Below are 22,295 nucleotides of genomic sequence, written 5' to 3'. Positions count from 1 at the left end.
CTCGAAACCGAAATGAAACCATCAGATGGGGGCAGGTTGCAGCAGCGTCGGAGATGGTACGTACTTAGTGCTCTCCTCACCAGAACCTTCAAAGAGGTTTCAAGTGTGTTTTGGTCTCTTGTGCTGTGGAGTGTCTGACAGGGGACGATGTGGGAGGGTGGGCAGGTGACCTACCCAAGTCACCTGCTGCAGCAGCGCTCCCGGTGGGAACTCCCTGGGCCTGTGTGGCTTTTGCCAGTTTCACCTGACAGTCAGGTCTCACTAGCAACTTCCAGCAGCTCCCAAGCAGGGGAGAGGCAAGACACAGGAGACAGGAAGATACATACCACCGGAGCCTCTTCACCTTGAAAAAGGTGACCCCATTTATCAAGCACTTAGGTAAGCCAAGCACCGCGCTCACCTGTGTAATCTCATTCAATCCATACACCACCATGGGGAGGAGGCTCTTCTCACTCACTGCCGCCTTACGGATGAGAAAACTGGATCCCAGAGAGGTTAAGTGACTTGGCCAAGGTCACATAGCCAGGAGGGAATAAACTGGAATTCTGACTTCAGAGCCCAGGCATTCCATCACTAACCAGAGTTCTAAAATAATGGTAAAACAGTGCTAAGAGAGGTGACTGCTTCTGATGGCTCCCTCCACGCCTGGCATGCTTTAAAGCGCTTTACGTGTACGTTTTCTCTTTTCAACTTTGCGTTAGCCCTCAGAGAGGAGAAAAACGGGCTTGACACCATTTCACAGATGAGCAGACTGAGGCTCAGAGAAATTACACAGGAATCATTGCATCTCGCAGTTGGTAGCACTTTCTCATGCGTCTTCTCCTTGGGTCTTCGACACCCACGGAGGCAGGAGCAGTATTTCGCAGATGAGGCCACTGCCACTCAGAGAGGCCAAGTCTCCTGCCCCAGTTGCCTAGCAAGCCTTGGCAGGCTGGAACTGGAACCCTCCGCTCTTGACTCCCACCCAGTGCGCTTTCTCCAAAGGCTGTGGGTCTGCATGGTGGGGGGGGGGGTGTATGGAATGAGCCCCCCAGGGAGTTTCAGGGGGAGGCAGGGTAGCCACTGGTTTGGACACCTTCTAGGCTTGAGGAGGTCCCCTGGGATAAGGCCATCCTGCACATCCCTGCTTTCTTCCCTCTACATCTCACTGCGGGTGTTGCAGCCTCCACCACGTTAATGTCACACATGTCCCAGCCAGCTCCCACACACCTGATGAGCTGCTGGGAAAGCCAGAGGCCTCCTCCCCAAGCCCAGCCCACGAACACAAGCTGGGCAGCTCCCCCGGGGCCCCTAGACACTCACAGCAGGGCGGGGCCTGGCCAAGGCACCTCCCAGACCCGTCTGTCCCTCATGGTCTCCCTGCCTTTCTGACCTCAGGGCTGTGGGTTCCCAAGCACTTTCCCTGGCCCTGGGGGTGCAGGCTAGTGCCATAGCAAGAGTGATGCTGATGACAGCAGTGACAATAATAGCTCACGTGTGGGGCACTTAGTCTGTGCCAAGCACTTTATACCCGTTATCTCACTGAATCCTCTCACCCATCCTATCAGGCAGGTTCTATCACTGTCCTCATTTTGCAGACGAGGACACTGTTGAATCCAGATCTGACTAGCTATTATCCAAAATGTTGTGCAGGCACCGCTGTGAGTTCAGGAAGAGGCTTTTGGGTGGTATATGGGCAAATACTTTATCTTTTAATAGTGATGTATTGTTTCAGTGTGTGTCGGTGTTAGGGGTTGAAGTCTTATGTTTCCCCCAAATGCATATGTTGAAGCTCTAATCCCCAGTACCTCAGAATGTGACCTTATTTGGAAATAGCGTTGTTTTAGATGTAATTAGTTAAGATGAGGTCATACTGGTGGGCCCCTAATCCAGTGACTGATATCCTTATAAAAAGGAGAAATCTGGACACAGACATGCACACAGGGAGAACACCATGTGAAGATGAAGCCAGGGATGGGGTGATGCTTCCACAAGCCAAGGAACACTGAAGATTGCCAGCAAATCACAGAAACTAGGAGAGAGGCATGGAACAGATTCTTCCTCACAGACCTCAGAAGGAACCAACCCTGCCAACACCTTGTTCTCAGACTTCTGGACTCCAGAACTGGGAGACAGTATATTTCCATTGTGTAAGCCATTCAGTTTGTGGTCTTTTGTTATGGCAACCCTAGCAAATTAACACAGTTAGAATATGTGTATATATAATGTGTGTATACACACACACCAATACACTTAAGATTTCATAGATATTATTGCTTTGGATGTGGCGTTTGATAGGCTGAATAATGCTCCGCCACAGAGATAGCCACAATCTAATTCCTGGAACCTGAGATTGTTACTTTATGTGGTGAAAGGGGCTTTTTAGATTTGATTAAGGATCTTAAAAAGGGGAGATTATCCTGGATTATCCAGGTGAGCCTAATGTGATCACTAGGATCCCTTATAAGAAGGAGGCAGGAGAGTCAGAGAAGCAATGAAAGAGTCAATGGAGGCAGAGATTAATGTGCTTTGAAGATGGAGGAGGAGACCATGAGCCAAGGAGTATGGGTGGCCTCTGGAAGCTGAAAATGGCAAGGAAACCAAGTCTCCCCCAGAACTTCAGGAAGGAAATGGCTCTGCTGACACCTGGAATTTTAGTCCCTTAGGACTTGTTTTGGACTTCTGACCTCCAGCATGCTAAGAAAATTAATTTGCGTTGTTTTAAGGCACTGAGCTGTAGTAATTTGTTATAGCAGTAATAGGAAACTAATAATCAACAAAAATAAGTATTTAAGTTTTTCCAGAAGGGGACTGAAAGAAAAGTAATAGATAAATCATAGTAGTGATATTGATACCATGTAGGTAAGGGGGCTTGTACATATATTTGGGGGACCCTGTCTGTACTGCCCTGCCTTCAAGGGGGAATTGCATCATTTTGGGAAGCCCTGTATGACCTGAGCTTCACTCTTGCCTGTCACTCCCTTGCTCTGTGTTGTTGAGCAGGTTACCTAACTTCTCTGGGTACCTGCCTCCTCATCTATAAAACACAGGGCGAATCACACCTACCTTGTGGGCAGCACATAGTAATTGCTCAGTTTTTGCCTCAATCATTGCTCAATATTCTAATCCTCTTTGATTCTCTTAATAGCCCTGAGAGGCAGGCAGGGGAGGATCAATTCACTGATCTTTTTTGAGTGCCCAGCTCCTGCTAGTCACTTGTCCCTGCGTGGTTGGTCATGGTGGGTGCAGAGGCCGGGTCACTTGTGAGCGTGTGACCCATCCCACCCTCGGGTATCCTTAGTCATGAGATCTCGGCTCTGAGAGGGCAGGAACGCTCCTAGCACAGGGGTTGCAGAGTCAGACTCAGAGTCAAGGAACCCTTGCTCGAGAGTATGTGCCCTGATTGCATTTGTGCACAAGATGCCAGGCTGGTGCTTCCTGGAGAGGTGCCCTTGGGATAAGCAAGGCCAAACTGAGGTGCATGGGCTCCCTGGGGAGGATAATAATTTGTTTGACGTTCCCTTCAAACCAGTGGTCTTTAAATATGTGTTCAGAATGTCTTCAGCATCTGTGGCAGGGTGTCGGGGGAGAGTGGAGAAGGACCCTGGTGGTACCCAAAGCCTCCTCTGTTGCCCTGAGTTGTTCATCTCAGACCCTCAGCAAAGCAAAGCACCCACCCATCACCGGACCCAGCACTTAGACAGCAGTTTAGAGAGTAAGGGTTACTACTCGAGCAGCCATCTGGGGCATCTCACCTGCCATCCCCCACCCCAGAGACTCCATCCACACGCAGTGCCATCCTTGAGATGAGCTCTGGAATTGACTCTTTCTCCATGTCGTCACATTTCCGGTGATGCTTTAGGATGCCCTAACTCCCCCTGTGGAGCGGCACATCAGGCCTCTGCCCTTCTCCTGCTCTGGTGCCAACTGCGTGGTCATCCCCAAATCCCTGGAATAAATGATCAGGGGCCTCCACCCTGGATCCCACCACTTTCTCCAACACATGGCAGCGTTTCATGGAATTCATAAGCAAGTCAATTCACTCCAATCTGTTTCATCTAGCAGGCCTAACACTCCCGCTGCCGAGCCTTTGTATTCACCATTCCACCCTCTGGAATGCCCTCTTCCCCTCTCTCCAGCTCTCCTTTATGCAAGGCCCACATGTAACGTGACCTCCTCTGAGAAGTCTGCTTTGCTTACGCCAGCCACACCAACATTGTCCTTTCCTGAACCCCCATCACATGCTTTTTATGCCTCTCAGCAGACTGACACTCAATCTAACACTACTAGGTAAACCCCTTGTGCCCATTGGCTCTCCCAGCTCCCAGTCACGTCATGGACCATGACTTACACTCTCCCTGAATCCCACTCATTCAGTGCATGGAACATCATAGCAATGGCTTGACTGGGAAGGGATTGGAAGTAGTGAAAACTTGCATGTTTTCCAGAAAATGGTCAAGCAAGACTTCTTTGGCTTGTTAAGGACTTAGGAACCCGGGATGGGCTCCCTCACAAAGCTAGAATATATACCAGCACCGTGACTCAGCTTCAGTATGGCGTGCGCCCATGCCCCAGCCACCAAATGCATCCAAGGCAGGAAGCTCCTTGCCAGGATGGACGGGTCCTCTCTACCCTCTGTCTCTCTCCTCAGCTGCTGCTTCAGGGACACTTGGGGTGTCGAGTCTGTTCCCTGAAGCTTCTAGTGGTTTTGGCAAGAGAGCCTGTATCCCTCCTGTCCAGCCACCCTCAACCTCGCCTCATCCTGGGAACTCTCTGAGCAGCTGCCCTGCTGCCTCATGGCTGCGCTGCCCCGTTCCGCGTACAGAACACATCCACCACAGCATCTTCTCTGGGTCCTCCTATCTTCCCTGTGAGTTGCATCATCTTCCCGCATTACGCAGACGAGAATAAGTGCCTTGCAAAGGGTCACTGGTCAGCCAGTGCAGCCTGGAGCCCAGGCTCCAGACTCGAGTGCTCTGCTCAGTGCTCTTTGAATAGTTGCTCCCGGGGTGACAAGGAGAGAATTGCAGTGACTCCTCTCTAATCCATGTCCCTGCTCCGCGGGTTCTCCATACTGTAGAGCCCTAGTATCTTCTTCTCTCTTTTTTTATTGTGCTAAAAAATGCATAACATCAAACTTACCATTTTGTATTGTGGTAAAATACACGTAACATAAAATTTACTATTTTAACCTTTTTTAACTGTACAGTTCATTGGCATCAAGTACATTCACACTGATGTGCAACCATCACCACCACCCTTGTCCACAACTTTTTCATCTTATTTTCTCCTTTAAAGCCTAGTGTCTTATACCTTCTAGGGGTTAATTCCTTTTTAATAAAGGTGTCAGAACCCTTCAAGGGCCAAAGGTGTGCATCTCTTGAGGGTTCCCTTTTTTTGAAAAAATTTTGAATTGAAGTCTAGTTGATTTACAATGTTGTGTTAGTTTCAAGTGTATAGCAAAGTGATTCAGTTATATAGATATATATAGATATGTATGTATGTATCTATCGATCTATATATATCCTTTTTCAGATTCTTTTCCATTATAGGTTATTACAAGATATTGAAGATAGTTCCCTGTGCTATATAATAGGTCCTTGTTGTTTACCTATTTTATATATAGTAGTTTGTATCTGCTAATCCCAAACTCCTAATTTATCCCTCCCCCGCCCCCACTTTCCCCTTTGGTAGCCATAAGTTTGTTTTCTATGTCTGTGAGTCTGTTTCTGTTTTGTAAATAAGTTCATTTGTATCATATTTTAGATTCCACATATAAGTGGTATCATATGATATTTGTCTTTCTCTGACTTACTTTAGTTAATATGATAATCTCTAGGTCCATCCATGTTACTGCATATGGCATTATTTCATTCTTCTTTATGGCTGAGTAATATATATATATATATATATATATATATATATATATATATATATATATATATATATATATATATATATTATATATATATATATATATATATATATATATATATATATATATATATACCACACCTTCTTTATCTATTCATCTGTTGATGGACATTTAGGTTGCTTCCATGTCTCAGCTATTGTAAACAGTGCTGCAATGAACATTGGGGTGCATGTATCCTTTTGAATTAGAGTTTTTGTCTTTTCCGGCTATACCCAGGAATGGAATTGCTGGATCTTATGGTAACTCTATTTTTTTTTTTTTTTTTAAGGAACCTCCATACTGTTTTCCTTAGTATCTGCACCAATTTACATTTCTACCAACAGTGTAGGAGGGTTCCCTTTTCTCCACAATTGAGGGTTCTCTTTGATTCTGTACATAACTTGCTATTGGTTGTGAATACTGACTTTTTTTTTCCTTCTGTCTTTATGCCTTTCATTTCTTTCTCTTGTGTTAATACCTTGGGAAGGATCATTAATACAATAATGGATGGAAGTAGTGACAGTGGGCAGCGTCCTTGTTTTGTTCCAGTGTTTCTTCACTGAGGTTTGCTATGGGTAAACATTTTCAGGTTAAGAAAGTTTACTCCTATTTCTTGTTTGCTAAATTTTAAAAAAATCATAAATAGGTGTTGACTTTTATCAAATACTTCATCTGCCTATGTGAGAATGATCATATAGTTTTTATCCTTTATTTGATAATGTGCTAAATTACATTAATAGATTGTCTAGTGATGCACCATTCTTACACCTTGAATGAAATTTAATAGAAATGTAACCCTAATGGTAGAATTTCTTTCATTCATTTTATTCATTCAGACTGTGGTAGTCAAGAGACCAGGGTCTGGAGCCAGATTACCTGGGTTCGAATCCCAGTTCCACACCTTGATTGTGTGGGCAAGTTATTTAATCTCTCTGTATGTTGGTTTCTTTCTCTGGAAAATAGGGTATTAATAGTACCTACTTCAAAGAGTTGATATGAGAATTAATTGAGATAAGCCAGTGCCTAACACAAACTAAGTTCTCAGTAAATGTTATTTTCACCATCAAACATTTATTGAGCACCTGTTTTATACCAGGACCTGTGCTAGGTGCTGGGAACTCATAGTTAGGGTAACCACATGACCCCATTAACCAGTACAGTCCTGGAAGTCCTGTTTTGTACCTTTTATCCTGATGGAATTATTACCAGCACTCCCTTTCACTCTCAGTAGTTTCCCAATTTAGATGATAAATCATTTGATCACCAACTGATAGATGAAGAGATCTATATGATGTGGATGTGGAGGACCTGGCTGGACTTGATTCATAGCTGAGGTTCACTAATGTGAAGCAGAATTGTGGTTGGGGTCAAGGCAGAGGATCTTCAGGGCCCCACAGGCATCATAAGCCTTTCCCCTGTCTTCTTGTTTGCATTTTTTTCCAACAGGAAATCTGCTGTCATCATTGTCTTTGTTCCTCTGAATGTAAAAACGTCTTTTTCCTATGGCTGCTTTTAAGATTTTTTTCTTTCTTACTGATTTTGAGTAACCTGCTTATGATGTGCCTTGGTATAGATTTCTTTATGTTTCTTGTCTTTGGAGTTGAATTTTGGGGGTCTGTGAGTCCATAGAAGAAATCACAAATGGAATTAAAAAAATTTTTTTTGAGCATTGAACATAGTGAAAACGCAGCATATGAAAATTTGCAGGTCACTGCTAAAGCACTGTTTAGAGAGAAAAGTATATCATTACATGCCTAAATTTTAAAAGAAGGTTTAAAATCAATAATCTAAATTTTCACTTTAAGGAAAAACCTCCTAAGCCTAAATTAAGTAGAAGGAAAGAAATTATGAGAACAGAAACAGTAATGTAAAAAGCAGAAAACAATAAAGAAAACTAACAGAACCAAACGTTGGGTGTTTGAAAAGATTGATAAAATTGATAAACTCCTACTAAGAATAACCAAAGAGAGAAAGAGAGGAAACACAAATTACCCATATCAGGAGAAAGAGAAGATATTACTTCAGGTAAAATAATAATAAGGGAGTGTTAGTAACAATTTTCTGTCAATAAATTCAATAAGAAAACATGGACAAATTCTTTGAAAAACTCAGCTTTCCAAAGCTGACTCAAGGAGAAAAAGAAAAACGTTAAGTGCCTTTACACCTATTAAAGAAATTGAATTCATAATCAAATACCTTCCTGCAAGGAAAGTTCCAAACCCACATAGTTTTGCTGGTGAATTCTATCCAACATTCAAGGATGAAATAATACCATTCTTACACACAGGAGGAAGGAATAGTTTCCAATTCACTGCATGAAATCAGCATAATCCTGATATCAAAACCTGATGAGGGCATTATAAGAAAGGAAAATATCAGAATACCATGAACATGGATGCAAAATTTTTCATAAAAATATTAGCAAATCAAGTCTAGCAGTATATAAAAATACACCAGAACCAAGTGGGATTTATCTAAAAAATGCAACTTGGTTCAACATTTCAAAACTAATCAGTGTATTTCACCACATTAGCAGAATATAGGAGAAAAAAATGCATTAATAGATTCAATAAAAGCATTTGACAAAATTCAGCACTGTTTATAATAATAATTTTTTAAAATCCTCAGTAAACTAGAAATCAAAGGAAACTTTCTCATCTTGAGCATCTACATAAAACCTACCACTATCATCATAGTTCATGGTGAAAGTCTGAATACTTTGCTCTTAAGATTGGAATAAAGCAAGAATGTTCTCTCTTACCTCTTTTCTTCAACATTGTATTGGACATTCTAGCTAGTGAAATAAGGAAAGAAAAGGCATACTTATTGGAAAAAGGAAGATGTATAATGACCTTTTTTTTCTGACGTTATTGTCTATGTAGAGAATACTAAGAAATCTGCAAAAGACAAAAATACCTACTAGAATTAATAAGTAATTTTAACAAAGTTGCAGGATACAAATTCAACATACAAAAACCAATTGTATTTCTGTATACTAGCAGCAAACAATTGGAAAATGAAGATTTAAAACACCATTAATAACAGCTTCAAAACACATAAAACACGAATGAATTCAATGAAAGATGCGTAAGACCTCTACATTGAAAACTATAATGCATTGCTGAGTGAATTAAAAGAAGGTCTAACTAAACAGAAAGATTTACCATGTTCATGGATTGAAAGTCTCAATATTGTTAAGGTAGCTTCTCTCCCTAAATTGATCTATCAAGTCAATGCAATCTCAATTTTTTAAAAATCCCAGGAGGCTTTTAATGTAGAAATTAACCACTTCATTCTAAACTGGGTCTGAAAGTGCAAGGGATCTAGAATGACCAAAACAGTTTTGAAAAAGAAGAAAAATTTTGATTTTAAGACGTAACTAAAAACCTACAGTAATCAAGAAAGGATGGTGTTTGTGTCAGGAGATATCTATCTATCAGTGGAACAACACAGAGGGTCCAGAAATAGTAAATCCACACATACGTAGTTAATTTATTTTTGACAAAGGAGTTAATGTAATTCAATGGGAAAAGAATAGTCTTTTCAACAAGTTGTTCTGGAATGATAGGCTATCTACACCCCCAAAAATTATGAATGGAAGTTTGATATTAAATTTCATTTGAACAGAGAATTCTGCTGAACCCCTCCCCAAAAAAAGATCTACTAATAAGTGTTTTAGAGGTGCTGTCCAGTCACTCCCAAATCTATTATTTTTATATCTTCATGGGAAAGTTCAGAGTTGTGCCACCATTCTGAGAATCACTAGACCCCAAAGGTATGATGACCCCTGACCGAGGTGGGCAACTAGCACATGGGCCGGGTACATGCGCAAGGTTGAGAGGCCCATGGAACATAAAAAATAACTTCATTAGGGACTAGGGTACATGATGGTGAATCCTCTCACACAGATCATGACTATGTTCTTAGCTGTACTTTATTTAATTTATTAATTTATTTATTTTTGGCTGCATTGGGTCATCATTACTGCGCGCGGCCTTTTCTCTAGTTGTGGTGAGTGGGGGCTACTGTTCGTTGTGGTGCGCTGACTTCTCATTGCGGTGGCTTCTCTTGTTGCGGAGCATGGGCTCTTGGCACGTGGGCTTCAGTAGTTGTGGCACGTGGGCTCAGTATTTGTGGCTCGCAGGCTCTAGAGTGCAGGCTCAGTAGTTGTGGCGCACGGGCTTAGTTGCTCCGTGGCATGTGGGGTCTTCCTGGACCAGGGCTCGAACCCGTGTCCCCTGCATTGGCAGGCGGATTCTTAACCACTGCGCCACCAGGGAAGCCCCGGTACAGCCACTTTGGAAGACAGTTTGGCAGTTTTTTACAAAACTAAACATACTCTAACCATACAATTCAGCAATCATCCTCCTTGGTGTTTAACCAAATGAGTTGAAAACTATGTCCACACAAAAACCTGCACATGGATGTTTACAGCAGCATTATTCATAATTGCCAAAACTTGGATGCAACCAAGATGTCCTTCAGTAGGTGAATAGATAAATAAGCTGTAGCACATCTACATAATGGAATATTATTCAGTGCTAAAAAGAAGTGAGCTATCAAGCCATGAAAAGACATGGAGGAACCTTAAATGCATATTGTGCATTTTAAAAATTAAAGAGTCTATTTTGAAAAGGCTGTATACTGTATGATTCCAACTATATGATATTCTAGTAAAGGCAAAACTAGTAAAGTATCAGTGGTTACTCAGGTTAGTGGGAAGAGGATGAATAGGTAGAACACAGAGGTTTTTTAGGGCAGTGAAACTATTTTGTGTGATACTGTCATGGTGGACACATGTGATACATTTGTCCAAACCCCTAGAACGTACAATACCAAACATGAACCTTAATGTAAACTATGGACTTTGGGTGATAGTTATCTGTCAATGTAGCTTCATCAGTTGCAATAAATGTGCTGCTCTGGTTTGGGATTCTGATGGGGGAGACCAGGAATGTGTGGGGTCTAGGAGTATATGAGAACTCTCTGTACTCTCTGCTCAATTTTGCTGTGAACCTAAAACTTCTCTTTAAAAAGTCTATTAAAGAAAAGAAAACAACTTATACAAAGCTACAGTAATCAAGATGGCATCCTACAGACCTAGGATAGACATATAGATCAAAGGAATAGAATTGAGAGTCCAAGAATAAACCCATACATTTATCCTGAACTGGTTTTCTGCAAGGGCACCAAGACCATTCAAAGGGAAGGATACCTCCTCTTGCAGGCAATGAGATGAACATGTACAAAAAATTTTCAAAAGACTATGTGAAATACTGAAATAGGGATACCAACCAGGAGTGCTGTTGGAATTCAAAGAGAGGTGGTGTGACCTTAGGCTGGGACAGTCAAAGGCTTCGCAGAGTAGATGTCGCCTGATAAGGCCATCAAAGAAGGAAGGGAATGGGGGGAAGTACATTTCAGACCACAAAGGATGAGAACTTTAAGAAAAGTCACATGTATCGTTATTGTCCCTCTCTGTTTCCGTGATTCTCCCTGCTGTGTCCCCGCATCTAACACAGGGCCTGGTGAGCCCTAAGTCAGTAGGATGGACAAACCAATTCTGAGGTTTCCCATGATCTCTCAGAGTTCTCAGGGAGATGGAGTGACCTTGCCTCTTTGTAAGGGGAATCTCTAGATCAGGGAACCCACCAGCCTCTTGTAGTAACTAACGTTCCCTTTGTTCCTGAGCTGGAAATGGTCACAAGCATTGGGGCCCCAAAACTGGAGTTGCTGGGAACTCCACCCTCTCAGAAGGGCGAGGAGTTGGCCTCTTGGGTTACAGATGTGCCCCAGCTGGGCCCGGGGTCCACCCTTCTCTCTCCCCAGTGTTTATTGCTGCTCAGCCCTGCCCACGAAGAGCTGCCGAATCAGCTTTCTCTGGCTGGGGCCAGCTCTTGAAGCCGAGCTGTCCTGTATCTCTTGCACTATCCACCCCTTAGATAAACAGCCTGGCGTCCTGCTCACGCTGCAGAGTTCTCATGTGCTTGCCGAGGGCTCCCTTAGCCAAATGCCTCTCACTCTAAGAAGGACCCTGGCAACGGGCCCTGCTTTTCCTCCAGCCTGACTCAGGCCCTTGCTGGAGTGACAGGAGAATGCACTTCCTGCCCAGAAATGTGGCTGCAGCAGAATTCTCGGCGGGGCGGAGCTTCCTTCCTCACTGCCCACACACCCAGGCTTCCTCCTCAGGGAAGGTCTGGGCAGCCTCTTCATCAGACAGCCTCCCTGAGCCTTTCATGTGACTTTTCTCTATCAGACCCAGTCCTGCAAATTAGGGGCCCACCAGGTTACAGAACCCACTTCACGGCCTGCCTGGCGCCCCAGGTGGGGTGACATTTGGACTGTGTATCACACATGGCCGCATATGTTTATCCCACCGCCCACCACTCTGCCATACTGCGCACGGGCCACTTCGCTGAATGGGGCAGCTTTGCGAGCCCCCCGGCTGAGTAAACTCAGCTGGCCGCCTGTATTTGGTTTGCTCTGGAGTCTGAGCCAGGGGATTGGCTTTTTTTGAAATGTCACCTGTGGGCAGAGAAAATGTCACCAACATCTGGTTAGCAGTGCATCGTCTTCCTGTGGCCAGTGGGCCCTGGAGATAACAGGGAGGACAGATGCCGAGGCTCGGCGGTAGCGGGGGGGATCAGGTGACAGGTGTGCTGAGATCAGCACCTGAAGGCCCAGGGGGGAGGGTGGCAGGTCAGCTGGGCGCTCACGGCTCTGGAGAGAGCCCGTTGACCCAGTACTTTTAGCAGATGGGCTTGTCGTGGCCTCAGGGGGCCCAGACTAAGGCAGAGGTGGGGGAAGAGGAATATCTGTTACAGAAGGAGGAGGTGGGAGAGAGCCCAGCTGCAAAGCATCCTCAAAAGGCCTTTTGAGGAAAAACTCAAATCCGCAGGGCTATCAGACGACCCTTGCCTTCCAGGAGGCACGTGAACCCACGGAGAGGGTTCAGGCTGCTCTTGGCAGGGAAGGTACAGGGAACGTGACCGTCCCTCTGCCAAGACAGAGCTAGCTTCACCTCCTACAGGAAGTCTTCCCTGACCTCTCCCTTCAGGTCCCACAGAATCCTTTTCATGCAGCCTCACCATTCCCCGTCACTCCAAAACTTGCTTGTCAGTCTCTAGCACCAAAACAAAGCTTCACAGACTTCTGGGTAGGGCCCAGGAAACTGCATTCTTAACAAACACCTCCCCTCCCCCAAGGTGTCAGGTATGGGCAGAGTTAAAACTACATTTTGAGAACCATCTTGCTCTAGAGCAGCCTGTCCAATAGAAATATAATATGAACCATATATATAATTTAAATTCTTCTAGTAGCTACATAAAAAATTATGTGAAATTATTTTTAATTTTTACTTAACCTGATATATCCAAAATATTATCATTCCAACATGCAATCAATACAAAAATTGTTAATGAGATATTTCACTTTTTTTGGTTTGTACTAAGTCTTCAACACCTGGTGCATATTTTAAACTTACAGCACATCTCTGTTTGGACGGGCCACATTTCAAGTGCTTAATAGCCACATGTGGGTAGTGACTGCCATATGAGACAGCTCTAGGGCTTTGCTACTGTGGTCCATAGACCAGCAGTTTAAATTATTTCTAGCCCCTAACAGAGGGCTGACATCTAGAAGGCACATAGCAAATGTTTTGGGAGGAAAGGAAGGAATGCATGAATCTTACGTGCCCCTGTCCACTTCTCTGGGCACCACCATCCCTATGCACTGTTAGTGAGAATCTCAGAATCTTATGTCAGAAAAGGAATTCAGGAGTCAGAGAACAAATGCATGTCAGAGCTGATAAGAAACTTAAAGTTTCTTTTTTTATATAACTTTTTTTTAAAAGGCTTACCATTTATTTATTTATATATATATTATATATATGTATTTTGGCTGAGTCGGGTCTTAGTTGCGGCACGCGGGGTCTTCGTTGAGGTATGCGGGATCTGTCATTGCAGCACACGGGCTCTTCATTGCGGCACACGGGCTTCTCTCTAGCTGTGGCGCACGAGCTCCACGGCGCGTGGGCTCTGTAGTTTGCAGCACGTGGGCTCTGTCGTTGAGGCAGGTGAGTTCAGTAGTTGTGGCGCTCGGGCTTATTTGCCCCGCAGCATGTGGGATCTTAGTTCCCCGACCAGGGATCAAACCTGCGTCCCCTGCATTGGAAGGCGGATTCTTTACCACTGGACCACCAGGAAAGCCCCAGAAACTTAAAGTTTCTGTGGGCCTAACTCCTGCCAGCCCCAAAGAGATAGGGCAATTTGGGTAAGTCCCTCAGCTTGCCGGGCACAGCAAGCCACTTTCTTTCAGGAGAAAAGGGATCTGATGAGGGCAGATCGCTCTACACGGGGCATGAGCTGGGCCTGCCTTTCTCCTCATCGTCTCTGTGTTCTTCCTCAGAAATCCTATGAAGCTGCTGCTCCAAGGCCTCAGGCCTGGCCTTCAACGTGTTAGTTATATCCATGTATTTGTCTTCAGTCTTCTTCCAGAAAAGATTTAAGGCACCTATAAATTTGCATAGGTTTCAGTGAGATGAAACAAAAAATAGAAAAAATGTTAAGAAAGGTTCATAGGTACATGGAAAGGGTGTTCACTCTGATATCACGTGTAGTAGCGAATATCCAACAGTAGAGAGTAGGTAAATCAACCATGACCCATTCAAACCTTGAAACATTCTGCCTCACAGTTAAGAATGCTGATATGGATCAGTGGCTGTTCACTGACCACAGAAGGAACTAAATCTTTGGGGGATGACATACAAGGCTCCCCACAATTCATCCCAACCCACCTTTGTAGCTTGGTCTTCCACAAGTCCCCCCAACTCTCCACACTGAAGCTCTTATGTTTCCTAAGCAGGAGAACATCTCACATATTTGTGATTTTATATGAGCTGTTCTTGAGCTTCAAATGCTTTCTTCATCCAGTCTCCTGGTGAATTCATATCCATTCCTTAAGATCGACTTCAAGTGTCACCTCCTCTGTGAAGTCTGCCTAGATATTCTCAGGCAGAGTTGGACATTCACGTTGCCTAGAACTTCCTGCTAGTTTGGCATCTATCATAGGTCATTAGTATTATTGTTCATGACTCTGCCTCCTGCCTCAGTTTGTGACTACCCCAGGGGCAATGGCTCTGCCTAATTCATCTTTCATTCCCTTTGGGATAAGATGTGGGACAGGAAGCAAATGTTCCTTGAATGAATGGATAATGAATTAATGAACAGACCCCTCTTGTGGTACCTATCGCTTTCTACCTTGTATTGTCTTTGTTTGGATACCTCATCTCTGTTCCTGGATTGACAAATCTTCCAGGACAAGAACAGTGTGATCCATTTTTGCATCCTCTACCACAGCCTGTCCTAATGCCTACTGTTTGAATAAATGAGCAAAACTCTCGTTAAAAAAAACAAACAAAAAAACAGTGCCAATATGGAAGTAGTCACTGACGTGGGACAATGTCATTACACACTGTAATGAGAGTACTTGATGAGCTTATTTTATCTACATGCATGTAAGAACATCTGGAAAGGATATATATCCCAAATATTAATGCTTCTTTTTCAGGGGGAAGGATTATGAGTGATTCTTGCTCTCTTTTTGACCACCTACTGCTTCTGTAATTTCTAGTTTTTCCCCTCAGTGAACATGAATTACTTATGTAATATAGAAATAAAATTTACAAAATAGAATATGGGTGAGGAAAATGGGGAGAGGAGAAAATAACAGTTCTACTCCATGTAGAATTTATTTGAAAATCTATTGATTAAAAAAAATCCTAAGTACAGGTTTATAGTGTTATGGCCCATTGTCCATATTTACACGTAGCAGGCAATTATTAAAGGTTGGAGAGGTGGACTTATAACATTGGGGTTTGAAAACTCATGAGCCAGCTTTTGTTAAATCTTAGACTGTGTTCAGGGAAGTGAAAGTTAATAACAGTGCAGTCACTGTCTTGTTTTGAATGGAATCTGACAATGACCCGCCCTTCACGTGTGGGCTGTAAATAGCTTGTGGATGTTGGATCTTGATTGTGCAAGAGAGGATCCTAAAATCATGCTGTAGAGCTGGGTGAGTGGGTGGGTAGATGGGAATATGCACACGTGTGGACACGTACATACACTACACGTGTCAAATCTAGCGTAGGACCACATTTCACCACCTCCAAGGCAGCACTTTGGTCCAAGCCAATAAATAGGCCCCTGACTGGTCTCCCTGCTTCCTCGCTGTGGCCCAGTCACTTCACTGTAGCTCGAGCCATCCTCTCCATGACTCGGGCCCCACCTGGATCTCATTGCCTATACCCCAGCCCCTGCTCACTCGACTCCAGCCTCCACTCCACTGGCCCTTCCCCTGCCTGGAACATTCTCCCCCTCCACTGTGGCTCGCTTCCTCACCTCCTGCCGGTCTCTGCTGAATTGCCATTGATTTGTGAGGCCTTCCACACCACTCTATATAAAATAACTGTTCCTTCCTGTTCTGCCCCACCACCTTATCCTACTTCATTTTTCTTCATAGCATGTATCCCCCCAACACAGTACATATTTGTTTACTGTGTGTCTCCCCGCAACTAGAATGTAAACTCCCTGAGGGCAGGGACTTCGTCTCTTCTCTGTACTGCTATTTTCTTAGTGCTCTATGTAGACGCTCAATTAGTATTAAGTAATATTCAGAAGAAGGAATGGACTGCAGATGTCATGTGACGGATCTTCCTCATTTTACTGATGAGGCGCCTGAAGCCCAACTGAGAAAGCTTGCAGCCCGGCCCAGGGTCACACAGCTGGGTCCGCGGGGCTAGATCCCACTCTCCATTCCGCTCCACCTCCTGCCCGCCCACTCCTTGGAAGGCAGACTAACCCCACACACGCACAGGGGCTGTGGCTTCGTCCATCCTGTCTCCTGTGTGTTTTTCCAGTTTATACAGAATTTCAGCCCAGAATAGCAGAAGAAAAAAACAGCTGTTCTTCCAGAACCCTGGAAACTCTTCCAATGGGTCTGTCCCTGGAAAAACAGCAGCAATCTCAGGGTGGGAAGGTAGGAAACGGAGGAGGGGGTCTTCCAGCAGTGGGGGCAATGGGCTGGATTTGGTTTTGCAATTAAAATAACATCTGGGTCTGTTTCCGCAGAGCGGTTCTGGAAGGTGGGTGGTCTGTCTGAAGCATCAGGGGGGGCCTTCCCCATCCTGGCCCCGGGAGGGATTAGGATGGCGGGTGACTGAAGGGCTCACCCAGCATATGACGTATGAAAACAACTGGGTCCGGAGAAGTCTCTGGAAACCCCACCTGCAGCCTGGCCTGAAATCTTGCCGGTCCCTACCCTGGCCTCACTCCGGGTCATCTCTGGACACCTCCCTCTACACCCTCAGGCCTCCTTGAGATTGTTCAGACTCCCCCTTTGATGCGTAGAGAGCTCTAGCATCCTCCCACTCATGCCCCATGTGGTCTGTTAATTGTCTGTGAAATGAGGGATTTGAGGCGTCGCTCATCCGTGTGAGGACAGTGGGGCCCTGGAGCAGTGGAGCGGAGTGGGGAAGGGACACTGAGGGCCGCTCCAGTCTTCTGAATCCTGTTCCTCTGTCTGGCTCCTCAGATGCAGCTTTTGGATAAGTTTCCCATTGAAGGTGGCCAGAAGGACCCCAAGCAGAGAATCATCCCCTTCCTCCCAGGTAAGCTTTTCATGGCCTCACTAATGGGATGGAGGACACCCTGAAGAGGGACATTCTGTAGGCCAAGAAAAGGCTGACTACTACACCAGAAATTCTGGGCCGGGTGGGCCTAGCAATCTGCATGTTAACAACTCCCAGCGGATCGGAAGCCCCTGATTTTGAAGGCCATTGTCTTCGCAGGGGCCTCTCCCACCACTCCAGGGTCACCTCTGCTCACCCCGGGCCGTGTAACTTAGGAGGAGTTTCTCAGGCTCTGGGACTTTGGTTTCCTTTTTACAAAAAGCATGGAGAGATCAAGTTTTCCTATGAAAGGATGAAAAACTGCAGGCTGAACTCCTTCCACTGGCTACCGTTGTAATCACAGGTAACCTTAAATCAAGCACACTTCCCCCTCAACCTGCTCGAGTCCTCCTGGCACCATTATCCAGCTGAGGCTCTGACAGTTTAGGTAACACGGCCTGTGAGTTGGCAGAGTTAGGATTTGAACCCGGGTCTGTCTGGTCATAAAGGCCATTAACCATCACACCATTTTGGAACATGTTTAAGGCAATTGATTATGTTGTGTAATCTAGAGGGAATCTTCTCAGGTGTGTCATAACCTGCTATTACTGTGACGTCTTCAATCGGTGTTGGAATTTATAGCTTACAAAGTGCTTTTTAATTTGTAATCGTATACAAATCTCCACACTGAGGCATGCATTATGATTTCTGCTTGAGGGATAAAGATGTTGAGGTTCAGAGATGTTAAGTAACTGCCCATAAAAGTGGCAGAGCCGAGGTGTGAACTTGGTCTCCTGCTCCAAACTGGGCTCTTTGCCCTGAGCCACGTGGGTGGTGCTGCTTCCTGGGTCTCCGCATCCCCTACCTTTCTCCAGGCTAGTGAGTTGGGCTGGTTCCCAGGGGACCTTCCCTCACGGTGGTCTTCACCCTCCATTCCTGCTGGGCCTGGACCTCCCCGGACGTCAGCTATCAGTGGGACCATCGCAAGAAGCAGGTCTGCATCTCATTAATCCCTGGCATGCAGCCAGCGCATGGTTAGTACCTGCTTGTTGACTTGCAAACCTACCTACGGGCAGCCCCCCCAGAGAGTGGTTCTTCTCCGAAAGGTACTCCTCGTGCACCCCCATCCTCAAAAACAGTGAAAGACAAGAGAAGGCATTGCCGCCTGCCCTCCGAGTCTTATGCTAAAGTTGGAGAGAATCAATTTAGCTACAAAGAACTTCTAAATCCTCCAGTTTAGATAAGACCAGAATGAGTCAGTGAGGGTGTAGGGAATCTCGGCCCTGGACCCCTTCCATGGAGGCAGAGGACTGCCTCTCTGTTCCTGGCCTAGGAGTTAACGTGGGGGACTTTTGCACCCCTGCCTGGCTTTCTGCTGAGTCTCAAGGGAATTTGGAACGACCAACACCCAGGTTTGTAATGACCTTAGATGTTGCTCCAGTACAGTCCAGATGGTCCTCCACCAAGGACCCGGGAGCCCAGCTAGGATGCTGTGGACACAAGTGTCCGAGAGCCAAGGACGCCAGTGCCCGGCCCTGGTGCCGGGTGGACTTGGCCTCGGGGTGTGAAGGCTGCCTGTTGCTCTCAAAGAACCAGCTTTTCCCCCGTTCGTGGCCAGCGCTCCAGGGAGAGACTGCCTCACTATCATTCACTCAGCGGGTGTATATGAGGGGCTCAGCCTGTGCCAGGCCCAGGAATAAGTGCCCGGGGCCAGGGACTGTGGTGGCCTGGAGAGTCCAGGGAGATCTAGATTTGTTTCCTTCATCTAAAGGAACCCTCGGGCTAGTGAGAGAGACAAGACCTACTGCCTAATCAGAGAAGCTCTTAAGGCAAGATGTGACCCTCTCTACCACTGTGAAATTCCAATTTTGATGGAGAAGGAGCTCATTGTGAGCCCAAGGCAGCAAAAGCCTCCTGAATGAAGGGGACCTGGAGCTGACCTTGAAAGATGGGTGGGGTTGGGTGGGGTGAAGTGCAAGGCTCATGTCTTGCTGCTACCACAGTCCAAAGTCACAAGAGTCAGACTGTATGGCTTCACCCCGGAAACTCTGACTCTGTTGGTTACCAATTGTATTGCCTTCTGTGTGCCTCAGTTTTCTCATCTGGAAAATAAGGATGAAAACATATCTGCTTCATGAGGCAGGACTGAGACCTCTCTGAACTTCAGTTTCCTCTTCTAGCATTGTGGTGGGGATTAAAAGAGTTCATGTAAAGTGTTTTGCACAGTGCCTGTCCCATAGTAAAAGCTCAATAAGTAGCAGGTGTTAATAAAGAAAGTGCCGCCCCACCCTGCCATCCCTAGCTCCTGGGAAAAGGCACAGGACCCTGCCCACATAGAGATGTGACCTGTGCATAGTGGGTGATATTGTCTAGAGGACTGGCCCCCCTCCAGTCCCATCCTAAAGGAGGTTTCCTTTTCCCCTGCTTTTCTGTGTTTCTCCCCTTCCTTCAGTGGGGCGCTCTCTCCAAAGCTTCCCTTTTGCTCACTTGCTCTCCAAGACTTCAGAATGGACATTGCTGGCCATTTGGAATCCTACCCTGAGACTCCCAGGCCCTGTTCCTGGCTTTCCCCTCACCCACTAGGAAATACCAAACCCTTTCATACTTTAGTCCTTAGCTTGGACAAGAAGGAAAAATATTGAAGAAAAACAACCCAATATAAGCAGAGCCAAGCAAGCAAGGGCTGAGTGGGCATGAGGATTCCCAAGCCACCCCACAACCCTGAATCGAAGGGGCTCCCCCAGGAGGGGAGGGTTTCAGAGAAGGGCAGTGATGAATGTTACCTGTCTTAGGTCAGGTTCCGAAAAGCAGAGCCTGAGACGAGGATTCTTAGGCAAGTTGACTTTTGAGGGCTGCTCTCCAGTGAACATCCTAGGGCAGTGAGGGACGCAGCACAGGGAAGGGGAAGACACTGGACCGAGATGTGGGTTCAGCTAAGTCTGGCCTCAGCCTGACCCCATGAGGAGCTCTGGAGGGCGGACGGCACCACAGAGTTGTCCCGTCTTAGGGGACAGCTTTTATATACTCCCCATATCAGTATGATCTGTGAGCAACCCCTCTCCCAGAAGTGTGAAATACGGGCAGGTGCTCCTGAGGGCTGAGGGCGTGTCCCTGGAGAAAGGGCAGCTATGAGCCCTTAGTAGCCAACACCCACAGAGCGCGGGGTGGGAGCATCAATGGTAAGGGGCTCCAGACAGGGCACCTACAGGTATACTGTATTACCTAACACCAGCTTGAGTCTCTGTTTCCACCTCCCTGCCTTTGGAGAGGCTGTCTGCAGGCACCTGCTGATTCCCCCAGGCTAAGCCCTGGCAGCAATGACTTTGGCAGAACCTTAGAGAGCTCAAAGGCACTGAGGTAATCCAGCAGCCTTTGCTCCTGCAACCCGGGGAGGTTAGCAGCCAGCCTCAGGAACAGCTCTGCCAGCCCTTTGCCTGGCCTGGAATTGCCGAGCAAGGGAAACCGAAGGGGAGGAAGTGGAGAGCGCCTGTTGTCTCCAGAGGGGCCTCAGTTTTTAGCTTTGGAGGTGACGGGACATGTGCATTTCTGCTGCCCGGGCATGGGGTCTGGGGGTGTCTTTGGAGCATTAGACCAGCTGCTTTGCTTTGGCTCACCTGGCTGCAGGCTCCTGGTTGGGAGCTCATGGACGTTTAGCTGGTGGAAATGACAGAGAAAGCAGAGGAATTGAGAGAAGAGAGGGAATCTGAGGCTTACATGGTTACGCGCTTGCTCATCTGACAGAGTCCTGACTGTCTTCATTTAATTATGAATCTAAAAAGATTGGTTATTTAAGTCACAGTATTTTTTTAAACTTTACTTTGAAATAATTATAGATTCATAGGATGCTGCAAAACTCCTAGGCAGCAAAACTCTATATTCCTCCCCTCCAATTCCACTACCAAAGTACAGGGTAGGTGGCATTATTCCCAATTTAAAGACAGGTCAAATCACTTTCCACCATCATGTAGCCACTGAGCTGTGTACCCATTGCCCAGCTTCCCCCGGTGGTGATACCTTATGTAACAACCGTACATTATCAAACCCAGGAAATTGATATTGGCACAACTCAGTTAACTACAATTACAGACCCAAGTAATTGAATTTCATTGTAAGGAGGTAGAGAAGGCCAGTAAGCAAGCATGCCAGCTGGTCTTTAGGAAGGAGACGGTGGTTTGACAATAGTCCCTGAGAAGTTCCACTCCCAGGCCTGACCTCTTGGCATTCCCACCTCCAACAGAAAAGCAGGGGTGAACCTTGTTTTACATTAAGGCTTATTCCTGAAAACTTCCGTGAAATTTTGCTCTTTGGGACAAATCACATCATCTTTTAGGTGTCCTAAATGCTATTCTTTTTTAAAGAGGTACATGAGAAGTCCTTTTGCAAAGTAGAGCATTCTTTTTTTTTTTAAGTAATTCTTTTTTTGGTTTATGTATATTTTCATAATTTGGGGCTTCTTCTGAGTTTGCTGGAAACAGGGCAGACCTGGAGCTCAGAGATTGGGCAGTGGTGTTGACCCCAGTGGGAGCACAGCTAGTCCACCAACTGGGAAAGATCTGAGATTTTACCCTATTTGTAAGCCAGTTAAGTTAGCTTACTCCAGTTTCGTGGATGCCAGCTGAAAACACGAGACTCCTGGGTCAAAGACAAAAGACTTCATGATGGCACAGCAAGCAGCATGAGTATTGCCTCCAAGTCCCATAGGGCATGACCCCATGGGCCCAGAGCAATGCCTGCAAC

At 45.8% G+C, this 22,295-nt stretch overlaps 1 protein-coding gene across 5 annotated transcripts in view; it reads left to right on the top strand.

The window, feature by feature from the left end:
• SH3PXD2A (SH3 and PX domains 2A) overlaps positions 1–22,295 on the top strand; it is a 241,159-nt gene that overhangs the window by 70,928 nt on the left and 147,936 nt on the right. For all 5 annotated transcript variants that reach the window (XR_014249245.1, XM_082408274.1, XM_082408273.1 and 2 more), the window contains exon 3: positions 17,483–17,558. Coding sequence is in view for 4 of the 5 variants with exons in the window: in XM_082408274.1 (XP_082264400.1) it covers positions 17,483–17,558 (76 nt within the window). In the remaining variant the exon portion in view is untranslated. The remainder of the gene's footprint in view (positions 1–17,482; positions 17,559–22,295) is intronic.

This window comes from Balaenoptera borealis (genome assembly GCF_965194805.1).
Source record: "Balaenoptera borealis genome assembly, chromosome: 10".
NCBI classification, from domain to species: Eukaryota; Metazoa; Chordata; class Mammalia; order Artiodactyla; family Balaenopteridae; genus Balaenoptera; species Balaenoptera borealis.
This window is presented reverse-complemented; position numbering and strand designations above follow the sequence as displayed.